Raw genomic sequence first — 16,123 nt, 5'->3', positions numbered from 1 at the left:
TATGGACTTCAGGAGATGACTGGGGGATGATAAACTGTGACCTACTGGTTGGGTTCTCTCTGTTCTCATGTTTCTTACATGTTTGTCCCCTGACAGCCGGGTCCTAATGTTTTTGAGCAATACACCATACTATGACGTTTTTACAATGATAGTTCTACTATGGAACCAGTTTGACATGTTCAGGTGTTCTTTGTGTGAAAACTCAGAGATTTCAGGTATCAGAAGGTGGTTTTCAACTTTCTTTGTTAACTTTCTGCTTCAACTTTAAACTAAATTTCCTTCACTAACCCAGCCCTCTGGACTTCCAGGAAGCTCTTTTCCTATTGGCTGTCCAGGTGGCTGTGTTCCTATTGGCTGTCCAGGTGGCTGCTTGGTGTTATCAGGAACACCTGAGCAGCTCAGTGTCTTCCTGCTTTATTTAGCTGCAGACAAACATTTCCTCTGCTTTTCTTCACCACTGAACCGAGTTTGGCTCCGTTGCGTTAGTTTTTTTAGGCGTTGGCTTGCAGCTTCCAGCAGTAAAATCGGTTTTAAAGTGTTTCTTGGTGTGTTTTAGGGCTTTGTACTGGATAATTGTCTTGGTAAATGTGGTTCTTTAGCCACAGTTAGCACATGGTGCTAATGTGTGCAGTGATTAGTGGATTTGGTGCAGCTGAGTTGTGTCTTTATCTTGGCTGTAGTGAGTCTTTAGAGGTTTTTGGTCAGACACATTCTGTATTCTTGTTTGTGAACCAACGTTGGTTGTCCAGAAGGTAAGAGTTCCTGTCCTGATTCTCTGTTCTCAGAGGTTCTCTGGTAGGCTGCAGGAGACTTTAGCATTTGGGTTGTGCTAGTTTGGTTTTTGTACGGTTTCATTTGGACGACTATCTTGAGGCCCCTCCATGTGGTTTAGTGAGGTTTTCTGGAACAGTTCTACAAAGCAACCTGCAGCAGAAGAGACTTTGAGAGTTTTTAGGAAGTTCTGGAGACCAGACTTTAGAGCAGCAGAAACATTTGTCAGCAGTTTGAGCAGGAGAAGGTGATCTTCAGAGTAGAAATGAGAAGGAAACCTTCTTGACCCGTGTGGTGAGGTCCTGTACCAAGAGTTTGAGCAGGTTGTGAAGAGTCTGTAGTTCTTTGGTCTGAAAGCACAAGAAGAGTCGACTCATTAAAGGAGAAAACAGGAGATATTGTTGGTTCTTCTGTCGCTCTGCAGTTTCCTTAGACTGAATATCAAGTTTATATTTTAAATGATTTACTATTTGACCCCAAGAAGACTTCAATAAACTCCCTCCATCCCCTGGACACGACATATTTTATTACCATGTTAAATCTTTTTTTTTTTTTATGTTTTTGAGTTTTAATCATAGTTTTAGCATAGTTTTTTTCTCTTTGCTTGTTTAGTTTTGTCATCTGTGTAAAAGGTGCTGAACAAATAAAGTTGAATTGATAAACTGAATAATTGACTAACTCATGATTGTGACAACAGAAGTATTTTCATTGTGATTTAAGGGCTTATTTCATTTTTAAGGTTGGGGTTAAAATCTTGACAGAAAAAGAAGATTAAAGAAATAAACTACATAACAAAAAGGGAAAAAAATTTAATACAATAAAACTTTCAAAATGTTTTATTATTTAAAAGTATTTTTTAAATGTTTAATATTCTTCTTGTTTAATTGTATTTTTTAAATATTTAATATTCTTTTATTTTTTAAATGTGTAATTATCGAAAATATTTTCTGTAATTTTTAATGTTTGTATTTTAAAAATTTTGTTTGATTTCATACTTGCATGTATTGTATCTTGTTTAATTATCTAATTCAATATTTTGTCTGTTTAATATAGTTAAACATTAAATACAATTAAATGATATTAAACACACAAAATATTGATATTGAAAAATTACAGATAAAATATTTTATTTTATTAAACATTAAAAAAAAAACCAAAACATTTAATTAGATTATTAAATCTTTAAAAAGACAAAACATTTAATTAAAAAATTTAATGTTTAATTAGAAAATTACATCTTAAAGACAATAAAAATTCAAATAGGAATTAAACAGAAAATACAATGAAGCATTTCAAAAGAAAATTAAACATTAAAAGGTGGTAAAACATTTAAAAAGAAAAACCTTAAAGATTTAATCGAAAAATTAAACATTGGGAAAGAAAGAAAAATTCAAACAAGCCAATAAAATATTTGAAAAAACAAACATTAAAAAGACAAAACATTTCGAAATCAAATCAGACAATAGAAAAGAATAAAAGGTGAGAAAAGAGCAAAACTAAACGTTTAAGAAGAATCAAACTAAAGACAAAACATTTGGAAAGACACCAGTTAGACTTTAGAAGATCAAATTAAACAGAAGAGACAATAAAACGATCAAAAAGAGTTCTTGGTTTGATTGTGGACAGATTTACTAAGTGCTCATTTCAGAAAACTGCTTTCCAGATAAAGTCTACTAGTAGTTGAAGGCATGGATCAAACTAATGTTACCTTCTGATCTCCACAAACTTTACTGTTCAGTGAAGAGAATCAAAGTTTGTTCAGGATTTCTAAAAAACCCACAGGTGAAAGTCTGAGAAGAACTCAGATGGATGGTCTAAATGTGAAATCAAGACTCATGGTCACAAGTTTTAAGGTTTCTGTTAACCAGAAAGTTCAAACTAACAGAGAAGTACTGAGAAACTTTGAAGATTTCAGTCCTCAGACTGTCTAAAGGTTCAAACTAACAGAGAAGTACTCAAGAACCTGTAGGTTTTCAGTCCTCAGACTGTCTGAAGGTTCAAACTAACAGAGAAGTACTGAGAAACTTTTAAAACTTCAGCCCTCAGACTGTCTGAAGGTTCAAACTAACAGAGAACTACTCAGGAACTTAGAGGATATCAGTCCTCAGACTGTCTGAAGGTTCAAACTAACAGAGAACTACTCAGGAACTTAGGAGATATCAGTCCTTGGACTGTCTGAAGGTTCAAAGTAACAGAGAACTACTGTGGGACTTAGAAAATTTCAGCCCTCAGACTGTGTGAAAGCTCAGGTCCTGAGGACTCGGGAGGTGTGGAGGCTTTGGAAAGTCTTGGAACTGAGGGTTCAACCCTCCAGAACAAAGGCTGAAGTCCAACCTCCTGAGAAAAACCATCGTCGAGAAAAAATAGATGATAAATACGCAAAAAAAAGAAGAATTAGTATCTGAGCGAGTAGCTCAGGAGGATAAGAGGATAGACTACAAACTGGAAGGTCGCAGGTTCAAGACCCGCCACTGGCAGTTTTCTTTCTTTGTCTTTGTCAGGATTTTGATAAAACTTAAGAAGGGTCTGGTCTTGAACCAGCGACCTGCAGCTCCATAGGCAAATCCTTAACTCACTGAGCTACAGATCAGATAAAAAGAAATAAATTCGTCGTCCCTTTGGCATCGTAGTTTCCGAAGTGACCACATGGGTGGAGCCAAGGCGGAGTCTGGGTGGAGTCAGGGCGGAGAGTAGGCGGGGAGGTGGGTGGTGGCCTCCCCCCTCTACTCCCCCACCTCCCCCCACCGCCCACCACACCTTCCCCCGCCTGACGAGTTCTTCGAGTCTCCACGAGTTCTTCGAGTCTCGACAGGTTTTCCCGAGTTTCTGGAGTTTCCACCAGGTCCAAGGCAGAACAAGTTGTCATGAAGAGGTGTTGAAGTCGGCCAGGATGGACTGACTTTTTACAGCGACTAGAAGGAAGACCACTAGAAGAGCAGGTCTTTAACCACCATCCATAAAATCCATGGAGTCGCTCCAGAGAAATGAAAGGAGGTCAACTTTTATCAACCTCCATCCAAATGTTCAACTTGATATCTTTACTTGGAGATTTTTAGCACCAAAAACCTTTAGTATCACACTTTATTATCAGTTATTAGGACTTTAATGGAATCCACCAGCAGATTTAGTTTTTGTTGACAAACTTTGTGTCGTTGTGGGACTGCAGCATTTAAAACTCTTCCTTCTATTTGACCTCATGTTTATTAGTTTTAGTTTAGAAAGTTATTTTAGTTGTCCATTAGTCTCTTAAAAAACAAATAATAAATTGGATTAGTCAAGAGGTTTTAATTTCTTACTTTGTCATATTTTAAATATGACAAAAAATATAAAAATAAAGTGTCTTGAGACAATTTGACCTGTAATTGGCGTTATATAAATAAAATTGAATTAAAATTGTATATATCTTGTAATGTTGGAGAAATTCAGCCATATATGTTGGAAAATACATTTTCTTTGTCCATTAATCTGTTGATCGTTTTCTCCAGTAATTCATTTCTTGTTTTGGTTTATAAAATGTCAAACCCAAATATATTCAGTTTACTGTCATAAAAACCAAAAAGATCTACATTCATGATGCAGGAATCAGGCAGTTTTTCACTTTTTATCTTAGTTTAGTCAGAAAGATAGTTGATAATGTGTGAATTGTTGCAGCTTGTGAGCCGTAAAAGGTTTTAATCTTTGGGGCCGAGTGTCAAAAAACATTTAGAAACCAACATCAACAAAACACTCAAAGATTTGAACATCATTTGCATGACAATGTCAAATTAAAGGACATTTATTTCCAACGTAAATGTGTGATATTCATCCTCTGGAGCTTTCTCTTCACATCGTCTTCCACCTGGACTGGTTTGGTCTGGAGCATGTGCAACAAACATTTGAAAAACTGCACTTTAACATCAATGAATGACACTGAAGTTTAATCTCTACATAAATGAGACTGAGTCTGGATGTGCTGCTCTGTCATTAACTGCTAAGTTTAGGTTAAGTTGAAACAAAAGAGGACAGTACAGATAAGACTTGAGAATGAGCTTATTTTGAACAAACCTCTCAGACTTTCTGAGCTTCAGCACCTCTAGCAAGATATTTTAACAACAAGCAACTCAAGAGATCCAGAAGTTGGAGAGAGTTAGCTTTAGCTGAGCCAAAGAACATGTGGGACGCTAACCTAGCAAACATTTCAGACTTTTCTCTGTGAATTCTGAGAAATAATTTCCTATTTAATGACAGAGCTACACATCTTAACTCAGTCTCATTAAAACAGACTCTAATTCAGTGTCATCCATCCATATTAAAGTGCAGTTACCCAAAATGTTTGCTGCATGAGCTCCAACAAAACCTGTCCAGGTAGAAGGCCACTTTGACAAACAGGAAGTGGAGGATTCCAAGCAGATTTATAGAAGGGGGAACCGGACTGTACTAAGTGTGGTCGAGTATAGAGGGGTGTTTTGTGGGTTTTTAAGGCTGATAATGATTATTAGTGAGACATTTGGAGTCGATATTCATTTGCAGTAAATGAAAGTATTTAAAATCTTGAGTTAAACTTAGAAGAACACAAACTCTAACAGAAAACTTTGTTGATACGTTTTTGTTTTGTTTACAGATGTTAAGTTAAAGGAGTTTTATTCGTGACGTATAACCAATCAAATCACTCCAGAAGACAGAGCGACCACAGGTAGATAAAGGTTCAGAGCCAAAGTAGCGCCATTTTTAAATGTATTTATTACCGTAAATCAGTAAAAAATAAAATACCTATAATCAGTAAATCAGTCAGCCCACAATTACTACAATTCTACAATGTATGTCTCTTTCCTTTGACTTATTTGTACAATATACGATGTATATGATGGCGTTTTTTCATACCAAAGGCTATACTATGATGTTTTCTAAGAGACATACGATGCTACTCTGTTTGTTCTGGCTCTGGGCCACTGCACTCCTCCTCTGTTGTTTTCTGGATTGTACTCAGCTGCATGCCTTCGTCCACCCGGCCTCCGTTGACTCGTCCCGCCTGCCGTCTCTGGAGCTGAAGCTGGATTGGAACAGACCAAAGTACAGTCCAATCACGATGCCAGCTGCCTCTCAAAAGGCTCCTTCATCTGGCAGGTGGCAGCACTTCTTCTGAGGGGAAGCTGAGCTGGCCCAGCAAAACTTTGGAGATGTGTTCCAGTGGTTGGTGGATGTGTGGGGAGATAGAGAGGGACCTTTGAATTGTTCAGAAAGGAAAACAGGAAACCCATTGGTAGTTTTAGTTAAGGGTGCTACTGCGGTGTGTTTTTGGGTTTTAAGAGGTGAACAGGAAGAGTTTTTTTTCGTATTGATTATCTTTTACTTTGTTCCTGGTTGGAATGCCCATCAATGTCAACATGAAGTTCACTTTTAGTTCTGTTTATTTATTTTTATTTTACTAACACCCATTTGTTTTTAACCCCCTCACATGTTGTGTCGTTGTAAACTTACTCTTTCAAATAAATACTCGTCTAACCCACTGGAAACCAGCGTTTGGATTGTTTTTGTGTTGCTCCTCACCTACTGACAGCTGTGGACTAAATGCTATACTGTGACGTTTTTAGAGTGACATGCTATACTATGACTTTTTTGGACGACATGCTATATGATGACGTTTCAAGAGCGACATGCTACACGATTATGTTTTTTGGACGACATGCTATACTGTGACAATTTTAAAGAGACATGCTATACTATGATGTTTTTTGAACGACATGCTATACTATGATGTTTTTCTGGATGACATGCTATGCTGTGATGTTTTTTGGACCAAAGGTTATACAATGACATTTTTAGACCAAAGGCTATATTATGACGTTTTTAGAGCGACATGCTATACAATGATGTTTTTAGACCAAAGGCTATATTATGACGTTTTTAGAGCGACATGCTATACTATGATGTTTTTAGACCAAAGGCTATATTATGACGTTTTTAGAGCGACATGCTATACAATGATGTTTTTAGACCAAAGGCTATATTATGACGTTTTTAGAGCGACATGCTATACTATGACGTTTGTTGGGCGACACTCTATACTATAGGCTTTTTAGATTGACATATTACTATGAGGTTTTTTTTGTTCTAGTTTTTTGTTTTTTAGCAACATATAAGAATTTGAACAGTTTTAAAAATTACTATACTTTTACTTGTGCAATGAAATATTATTCTATGGCATTTTTTAGACGATATATACTCTGATGTTTTCTTGAATAACATACTATTTTGACAATATACTGCACTATGACATTTTTTGAACCACATATCATACATGACAATTTTAGGCAACATCCTATCATTTTGCACTTTTTGAACCACATAATAATCAGTTGGGTTTTTGCTGACATGCTATACTATGAACTGCAGGCCATACTATGTTATTCTTGAAAAGTATACTATACTTTGACATTTTCTGATCTACATCCTATACTATGGCGTTATACACAGAGTGCTTTGGTTACATGTTGATTTATAATCTAGATTTTTTTCTGTTTTGTTTTTTGACGGTATTACCACAGACTTGACCGTGAACACGTTGACACCCACCTGAGGGAGACGCTGCCTAAGATCTCAAGGCTGCTTGGTCGTGGTCTTTCTGGTCCTGCTCCAGAACGCCTTCATCAACTACGTCTTCTTTTGAAGAGGCCCTCAGATGCTGCAATCTCTGACCTTAAGGAGGAACTGCTACTTTCACTCTGTAACGAGACGGCAGTTATTTTAAAGACCCAGCTCCTGGCGGCTTTGAGTGAAAGTTTAACACCTATCAAAACAGAACTACAGACAGTTAAATCTGAGCTGTCGGTCAGTATTTCAAACATCAAGTCCAACCCCGGCGCCCTAAAGCACGCTGTGGATGAAACAGAAACTTCACTCTCCACATCACCAACGACATCGTCACACTCCAAAGCAGAGCACCTGTCTGCTGAACTATTAAAAGTGGACTATAAATGTGAAGAATGTGAGCAGCAGCAGACTGTGAGCAGCGGAAAAGATGTGATCAGAAAGAAGTCATTTTCTTTTTTCTTTTCTTTCTGGTTGACTTGATGCTGTCAGATGCAGATGTTGGAGCTGATTCTGATCTTTCAGAATTAAAAAAGCTGCTTTTCCTTCACAGACTTTTCAGGAAATTATTCTCTCAGGTTTTCTCTGCTATTTATATTTTTATTATCTGTGATTATTTCATTAATTCTTTATTGTAAAAACAAAGTTTGAGGCGTAAAGACTCATTTAGTTATTTTAATCCTGAAATCTTTGATGTAGCAGAACTAAACTTCCATTTTCCTTATTGTACTTCTGATACTAGAACTAAACGTGTCTTCAACACGGATCATCTGCTTTTAATGAATCAGCAGCAACGTCACAACAACAAATGAGACAATTTTCAACAAATTAATGAAACTGATGTCGTTTAAAACTATCAGTCTGTTTTAGTGTCAAATTAAAGCTGATTACTGACAACTAGAACATTAACGTTACTGTTCTAATCACATTTAAGTTTCTTGAACGTTACATTAATGTCAACCAGCCACAGTTTTATGAACTTTATGAACCACATTACAGGAACACAACACACTTCAGCTGTTTACATGAAACGCAACACATTAGCTTGATGCTACGTTAGCTTTAATCAGGCTACGACTGAGCAGCTAGCTCGGTTAGCATCGCTAACATTAAAGCTAATGTTTACTATGCTAACTTTCTTCTCTGGTCAACACACACTGAAACAAACTCCACCAACATCTGGAGTGCATGGCACACATTACATCTGACACTAAAGCTGCATATAAAGTGCATTAAAAGCGGCACCCATACGAAAGTAAACATTTACTTACCGAACTATTAGAGTCCTTAGTGTCTGCTGGTAGAATCAGCCGAAGGTAGAAAACTGGTTAAAACAAGCCAACGGGCAGGAAAACTGTCTGTGGAAAATGTTATGCTGCTCCACCGATAAATAAACTAACAGTTATTATATCAGAATTAATCCAAACGAAGAGAGCAGAGTCTCTGCAGCGTCCTCCATAGGACCTGTCAATCATTCCAGACCGGACTGTCAGTCAAGTAGTCCCGCCCCCTGGCTTTGTAAAACTTTAACACTATAAAAAAAAAATCAATATTGATTTATTTTAAGATCGACCACCTGATCTCTCATTCTGACCATGAAAACTCACGAAAAAAATGTATGCACAGTTATGCACCCTACTCTGTTTGGGTCCACACTTGCTGATGACCACTTCCGGTCTCAGAAAATGAAAAAACGGACCTTTTTTCGTTTCTGTCTCTTACTGATTTTACTTTCTTGTTATTCTAAATATTAAACGAAAATCAAAGCATTTTTAAAAAAAAAAAAAAATCGTATATCCCTTTTTGATCATGAAAAGGAAAAACGCCTTGTATTTCAATTTTAATTTTTGTATTTTAAAACGAAAATCAAATAACCACTCGTTCTTTTTCAATACCCGTTTCAGAACGGAAAATCCAATTACCAGATCCGTACACGGACCGATCTGTACTGTGAAAATGATTGGCAGTTGTTGGAAATGGATATATGTGACATAATAAAGCAATATCTTTGGCTATGTATGGGATTTTGTCTTTCCTACAGTGGCATTGTGAATTTTATTTGTTTTCTTTTATTATTTTTATTTATCAGTGCTTTTTGTATGTTAACACATATTAATCACCATATTAACTGAGGCTTCCTGTAGTTATTTGAGCTTTAGCTGAATGCATTGCTAACATGGCTACTTTTCCTCTCCGCTGATTTGCTGACTTGCCGAAGCTCCTCCCCTCCACCGACACGTATTGTTGTCTCGCCGATAATAAAGATGGCGACCGGACCCGCGTAAATTGGAGATCCCATTGAGGTAGTAAAATTTAATAAACGCATTCTTCCTCACCTCCCGGTGTTTGCAAACTACACATGTTGTCAGTCCAGAGGAGACGAAGACATGAGCAGACTTGAATGCATGTCCGCCGCAGTGTTTTCTCCACCTCAGCCCACTGCGGCCTAGCCGTTAGCAGAAGCCTCGGGCTTTCCTTAGCCGCCGTCGCTGGCCGGCTGAGGGCACACTCGGCGGCACGAATTCAGGTTTTGGAAACGCTTGGGATCCCGAGTGTCAAAGTGAATAGACAGGGGGTGTGTTTGTGTATCTTTACGAAAGTAGGCGGGAATTTGTTTAGCTTGCGTTTTGTGCTCTTTTATACGAAACAAACCACAGCAGTACTGCATTTTCACACAAATTGTGTTTTTCGTCTGGTAGCGGCTAGTCATTGAGCACTTATTCACTTTTGAGCACGTCTTGGTTACCTGCAGCTCCAGTGGTGCTTGATGTGCTCATTGTAGGACTAAGCAGGGATATTTGAAACAACCTGTCATCTGTTTAGGCATGTAAAAGGCAGAAATGTGTCGGTTTTCCACTTATGACTTTCACTGAAATGTTAAACTGCTCTCAATTGTTTCTGACTCTCTTACTTTTTCTTTTTGTTTATATAACAGGTCAGAATCCTGCCTTGATGTGGTACACAACATCCAATGACAAGTAAACGTGTATACGAAGAAGGAACCATGGCTTTTGAGGAGATCAAGGGTAAAGGAGGAATTGGTAATGTCCATGTGTAATGTAGTTGGACTGTACTGTACAGACTTATTGAACATTTTGCATTTTTGTACAATCAGATGATAATCATACATGGAAATAAAACTACATTTATTGCACCTGCTGCTCCTCTAAACAGAGTTTGTATAAGAAAGGAGCAATTCAAAGAGGAAAGACTCATAACATAATCAGTGTTAAATATAGTATTTTCCAGTGCACATGTGGCCAAAAGAATGAAGTGTGTTCCTGATAAGATAAGAATTCTAATAAGGATTTCATGTGTTTTAGATGTGGGGATGGAGGGAGAAAGGGGTCTTGTGGCTGGACGTAGCCAGAGAGAGAAGAGGAGGTCGTACAAGGATCTGTTAAGGGAGGAGGAGGAGATTGCTGCCCAGGTACGAAAGTCTTCCAAGAAGCGTCCAAAAGTAAGTTATCTGTCTCGAGTAACCTAACCTTATAGTTTAATCTCACAGAAGCCTTTTTTTAGATGAGGTGTTGATATGCATTTTGAGATTTCGCATTAAATATTGTTGTGTCATTCCCAATCAGGACTCAGAACTTTTTATGCTGGGAGGAGAGTCACACAAAAAGAAGAAGAAGCATAGTGATGACTACTATTACAGAGGTGAGAGGTTTTGTGTTCATATATTTTTGAGAATATGTATTGTTTTACTTTCACAGATTACTATCTTGTGTTTGTATTTACTTTTTTCCTCCTTTCTCTTCCCCTTATCAGACCACGATGGTTCAGGCCCCCCTCCCCATAAGAAGAAGCACAAGTCTGCAGACCGCTCCCCGACTCTTTCTTCCCCCTCATCATCCCACCCGACAGATACAGCGATGGGCCTCCTGCAAGCTATCACCTCTCCCCTGGCCACAGGTTCGGACCCCAGCCCCCACTTGCACAAGAAACCCTCCTACCCCTCCTTCTCCTCGCACTCTTCGAAGGACCGGAAACGTGAGAGCAGCGGTGGTGGCAGCAGTGGTTCCAAAGGGAGCCACTCCTTCTCGAACTCCCGCCCCATGTCATCGTCGTCATCTTCTTCCAAGAAGCACTCCTCCTCTTCCTCAAAATCATCTCTGTTTCACGGTGGTGCTCCCAAAGAGGAGCCCCTGACGTTACGGGAGGCCGACGGGCTGAAGATGAAGCTCATCATGTCGCCAGAGAAGGAGGAAGGAGAGAGCTTCCCATTCACACCACACTCATCCAAAGGAACTGTGAAGAAGGAAAAGGACAGAGAGCGGACACAGCTGTCAAAGCCACCAAAGAAGAAGCTGCAGCAGAGTAGAGATCCACTGCCTGTAGTAGGAAAAGAGGTGGAGGTGGAAGGTAAGTCAATCTAAATGGTCCGCCATGGATGCAGGTTGTTATTTTTCTTTCTATTTACAGCGTCTTAAATACAGTCATTACACATTTCTACTGATAGTAATTGATACACTGAACTTGATGTTTAGTTCATTGGTGTGTTTTCTGTTTTACAGGCCATTATGGAGGCGGCATAGGAGATGATAGCTCCTCATCTGGGGGAGAACTGGAGGCAGGTGAACTGGTTATAGACGATTCATATACGCACTTGTCAAAAAAGAAGAAGAAGAGCAAGAAAAGCAAAAAGAAAAAGGACAAAGAGAAGGACAGAGACAAGGATAAAAGTTCGAAGGACAAGAAACACAGCAAAGGATTCGGAGGTGAGTTTAGTCAGAAATGAAGGAAGTGATTGTTTCAGCTCTCAGTTATGTGTTGTTTAAACATTGTCTTTTTTAGATTTGAATAGTAGAAATTCAAAGGCATGATTCTGTATTACTACACCTAATCATTTCTGCTAACGTCTTTATCGATTAGACATGAAGGTGCACATTTGTTTCAGTCACATACAGCCTGTAGCTGTCATGGTCATGGCTTACTAAGCAAACATTTGATAGCTGACAGAACTTACATTACATATGACTGACAAGAGGAAACTCACAGCATCAGGATCTCAAACAGATAATCTTTAATCAGCTTCTGCCTTTGGATGTTGTTAGTGGCTGTCCAAATGGCAGGCTTCCAAGAGTACAGTGATCCCTCTTCTGTCACAGAGGTTAGGTTCCAGAACCCCCCATGATAGGTGAAACTCTGTGAAGTAGCGACCTTATATTTATTTTATTGTTTTTATATATTTTAAGGCTTTATAAACCCTCCCCACACTGTTATAAACGCTTACTATGCTCTTTAATATTTTTTATATTTTTCAGGCTAGGGAATTTTACCACAAAAATAGTTGCACAATAAATATATAAACATACCTATTTACCGCAAAATCCTTTGATATAGCAAAAAATCTGCGATACAAAATTAGGTATATACAATTTAAAAATCCGTGACAGAGTGAGACCACTGTTGGAATTCATTTAACCATTAAAGCTCCTTAAAACACTGAATGTCCAGCTTCCTCACAGCCCACCATCAATCCCTCACTAGAGCTTCTTCTGTCAGATCAACATCCCTCTGCCTATACTTGTCTTGCCTATACTTAACAGTACAAAACTAACGTTGCCTCAGTTTTGTCAGGTCAGCTTACCAGTCAGAGTAAACTGAGCTTTTTGGGAGGGGACCCTAAAATAACAGCAGTTTCAGACAGAGGGTGAGAAGAGGTGCTGCAGCATTGGAGAATGTCAGGAAAAATGTCTGTTTTGAACATTGAAGCAAGTGAACTTATTTCAGTAGACCCCAAAATACAATAATAAACCTGTAGAAACCTTGAGGTGCTCTAGCGTTACCGTCATATTGTGCCTATCTGAGACCAGCTGAAGTTGATAATGATAATACTGTTAAGCAGAAAAGAGTACTAATGAGACTATTAAAAAACTTTTCACCACAATACAGGCAGTTTCTTTTCTGAACCTAGAATTAAGGATCTCTCTCGCTGTACATCCTTCTGTTTTCCATTTTTCAGATTCTCAGACTTTCAGCCTCTGCAGTTGTCATTACCTTTGCTTTATCTTTGTGTGACTTTTTGACTTTTTTCAGACTCATCAAGAAGCCACAGTCACTCCCATCCCACCGTCACTCACAGTGCCGTTGGCCCAATGTACGCCATGGGCACGCCCATTCCTACACACCACCACCAAGGCAACGACGGAGTGACAGAGAAGAAGAAGAAGAAAGAAGAAAAAGATCGGGAAAAGCATGAGAAGGACAAAGATAAGGTAGGACAGTACCCAGTCATAATTCTTGGAGTCTTGTAAGCAATTCTCAAGTTTTGTGCTTCCTCATTGATTCATTATTGAGTGTTTTTTTCTGCTTCTAGCCCAAGAAGAAGAACACAACAGCATATCAGGTGTTTTGTAAGGAGTACAGGGTCAACATAAATGCAGAACAGCCGGGACTTGGTGAGTACAGTTTTGATATACAGTATAGTTTGTATTAACTCTGATTCTGACATGATCCATGAAGATATGACTATAAGTTACCATGTAAAATAACATTATGTCTGCTCTTCAGTGTTTGGTGAGCTAAGCAAAAAGTTGGCAGAGGTGTGGAAATCCATGCCAGAGAAAGACAAACTAGTAAGCTTATTCCTTGTCCTTGTTAACAGAATACAGCTGTTTGCAGTTGTGGTGGTTGACTGAGTGTAATTTGGTTTCTTTGTGCTCTTCTGTCCAGGTTTGGAGGCAGAAAGCTCAATATCTGCAGCACAAACAGAACAAAGCTGAGGCCACCACAGTCAAACACAAAACCTCCAGTGAGAGCAAAAGCAAAGGTATCGTTGGCTCTAACATGGAAGTTTTCAGCAGATTGATCTTTTAACCTCATCATGTCTCAGTTCTTTGGCCTCTCATCTCTTTGCTGTTGTCTCTAAATTCTCTTTTTGTCCTCAAAGTTGTAGGAACAGCAACAGGGCTGGTGTCTCCAAACAGAACGCCAGGCACTTTGTCCCTGTCCCCGGCTCGAGTCCCAGATGTTGATCCCATTGATGCAGCGGCTCACCTGCAGCTGTTAGGAGAGTCCCTGTCCCTGATTGGACATCGGCTACAGGAAACAGAGGTGAGTTTCCACGAGCACACATTTTCAGGCAGCGCTTAATTTGACCACTAACCTTTATACAATAATTAAACCACAAAAAGGAAGTAGAGCTTCCATGTCTATGTTTCTATTGATTGCTCTGTCAGATTAGCTGATAAATCAAAACGGGGAATTTTCCTTCAGTAAAGCAAAATGATCATTTCAGTAAGTTTATATTGTTTTGACAAATTGTCACTGTAAGATGCAACACAGTACTAAATGGAAATCGTATTGTTAACAGTGTGTCATTACTGTACTATTTCATTTTCATTTCTCATCCCTGTACATATTGTAAATATTATTTCTACTATTTTATTTTTATTTTATTACTATGTTTATTGCTACATAAGCTTCTGTATAAATGTGAATTTCCCCTGACGTGGGCAGAAATAAAGGATTATCTTATTTTAAAGAATTAAACTAGAAACGCCAACATGATTGAGCCCCTTAACTAAGCAAAAAAGTTCGGTCTGTGTAACAAACAAAGTGCAACACGGTGGATATTCCAGAGGCTGATTTTATCAACAATATGCAGTGAAATCAGAAATCCATGTGACTGATGTTTCCTAGGGGATGGTGGCTGTATCTGGGAGTCTTTCTGTCCTTCTCGACTCCATCTTGTGTGCTCTGGGTCCCCTGACGTGTCTCACAGCACAGATACCACAGTTAAACGGATGTCCTCGAAATGTCCTGGTACAGTATTTACATTTATTAGAATATTTGATATATTATTCATTAGTTTCATCACTTGTTCACAGTAATGCAAAATGTTTCTACCGTTGGGCTACATGCTTAAAACCCTTCAGGGAGTAATTACTGTCTACTTTGCTGGGATCATTGCAGTTTGCTGACACTGGTCTGTCTTTTTCAGTCAAACACGTTGGACAACATCGCCTACATCATGCCTGGACTGTGAGTGAAGGACGATCGTGAACCTCAGAAAGTCAACGGATTGGACTGGAGGAGTCCTCTACCCTCGAAAGAGCCTCAGACATTTAATTTAAGCCACTGCTCGGCGTCTGAAAATTAGAATATTTTTAGTGTCGACATATTTTTAAAGTGTATTTTTTTAAAAACTCTGTTCCCCTTAATTTTCTAATTGCTGTATTTTTAAATGGAACATTTTACTGAACACGTTAATCTCTCTCGGGACGTCGGCGTAGTTTCACTGTTACTGTACAGCGCTCTGTTTTATGAATGACTGTGTGTGTTGTGGGACTGTATTCGTGCGAGTGTTCATACAGAAACCTTTTAAGTTCGCTTCTTATCGACATAATGTAAGATATTTTAGACCTGCTTTCATTTTACCATGTATAAAGTACTTGTTTTTTACATTTGATATTTTACTGTGTATACAGCATTTAGACTTCTCAAAGAAAGCGATAGAACACACCTCTGGGTGCAACCCTGGCATAATGAAGAGCAACAATTCACTGTCTTAGAACTGAACAAGATGGAAACATTAAAATATCTCTTCCCAAATTCAGCTGCTTTTTTTTTTTTTTTTTATTGGCTCTGCTTGGGGTTCTAAGAATCAAAACTGCTATTTAAAACAATGCAGTTAGTACATTGTAAAGTCTACAATTCGGGATGCATAACATGCATCTGCCTGTAAAAATAAGTAAAAACATCATGGTATGTTGTCCAAAATGTGGAAAAGAAGGTGCACAGGTAGCTCGGACACGGATGCAAGTTGTTATTTTTCATA

General features: G+C 38.5%; 1 protein-coding gene and 1 long non-coding RNA gene across 8 annotated transcripts; one reads left to right on the top strand and one right to left on the bottom strand.

Annotated features, from left to right (window-relative positions):
* Window positions 1-5,637: 5,637 nt before the first annotated feature.
* On the bottom strand, window positions 5,638-9,813 carry LOC129347575 (uncharacterized). 2 transcript variants are annotated; one of them, XR_008599763.1, is made up of 3 exons: window positions 9,675-9,813; window positions 7,324-7,472; window positions 5,638-5,972 (listed from the first exon to the last, which is right to left on the bottom strand). It is a non-coding gene; the product is annotated as an uncharacterized LOC129347575 (long non-coding RNA). The 2 variants fall into 2 exon arrangements; XR_008599762.1 differs by lacking the exon at window positions 9,675-9,813 and having other exon boundaries at window positions 7,324-9,651.
* On the top strand, window positions 9,559-15,901 carry hmgxb4a (HMG box domain containing 4a). Of its 6 annotated transcripts, none has more exons than XM_055005202.1 (13): window positions 9,559-9,641; window positions 10,274-10,364; window positions 10,662-10,768; window positions 10,923-10,998; window positions 11,110-11,703; window positions 11,856-12,059; window positions 13,381-13,559; window positions 13,661-13,742; window positions 13,855-13,919; window positions 14,017-14,113; window positions 14,234-14,397; window positions 14,986-15,108; window positions 15,287-15,901. In XM_055005202.1, the coding sequence occupies exons 2-13, from the start codon at window positions 10,310-10,312 to the stop codon at window positions 15,329-15,331; spliced, it is 1,791 nt and encodes a 596-aa protein (XP_054861177.1). In that variant the 5' UTR covers window positions 9,559-9,641; window positions 10,274-10,309; the 3' UTR covers window positions 15,332-15,901. The 6 variants fall into 6 exon arrangements, with proteins under 6 accessions (XP_054861177.1, XP_023125743.1, XP_054861176.1 ...); XM_023269975.3 differs by having other exon boundaries at window positions 10,662-10,798; XM_055005201.1 differs by having other exon boundaries at window positions 10,274-10,379.
* Window positions 15,902-16,123: the final 222 nt, after the last annotated feature.

This window comes from Amphiprion ocellaris, chromosome 19, assembly GCF_022539595.1.
Source record: "Amphiprion ocellaris isolate individual 3 ecotype Okinawa chromosome 19, ASM2253959v1, whole genome shotgun sequence".
NCBI classification, from domain to species: Eukaryota; Metazoa; Chordata; class Actinopteri; family Pomacentridae; genus Amphiprion; species Amphiprion ocellaris.
Note: the sequence above shows the minus strand (reverse complement) of the source record. Positions and strands in the feature narration are given on the sequence as shown.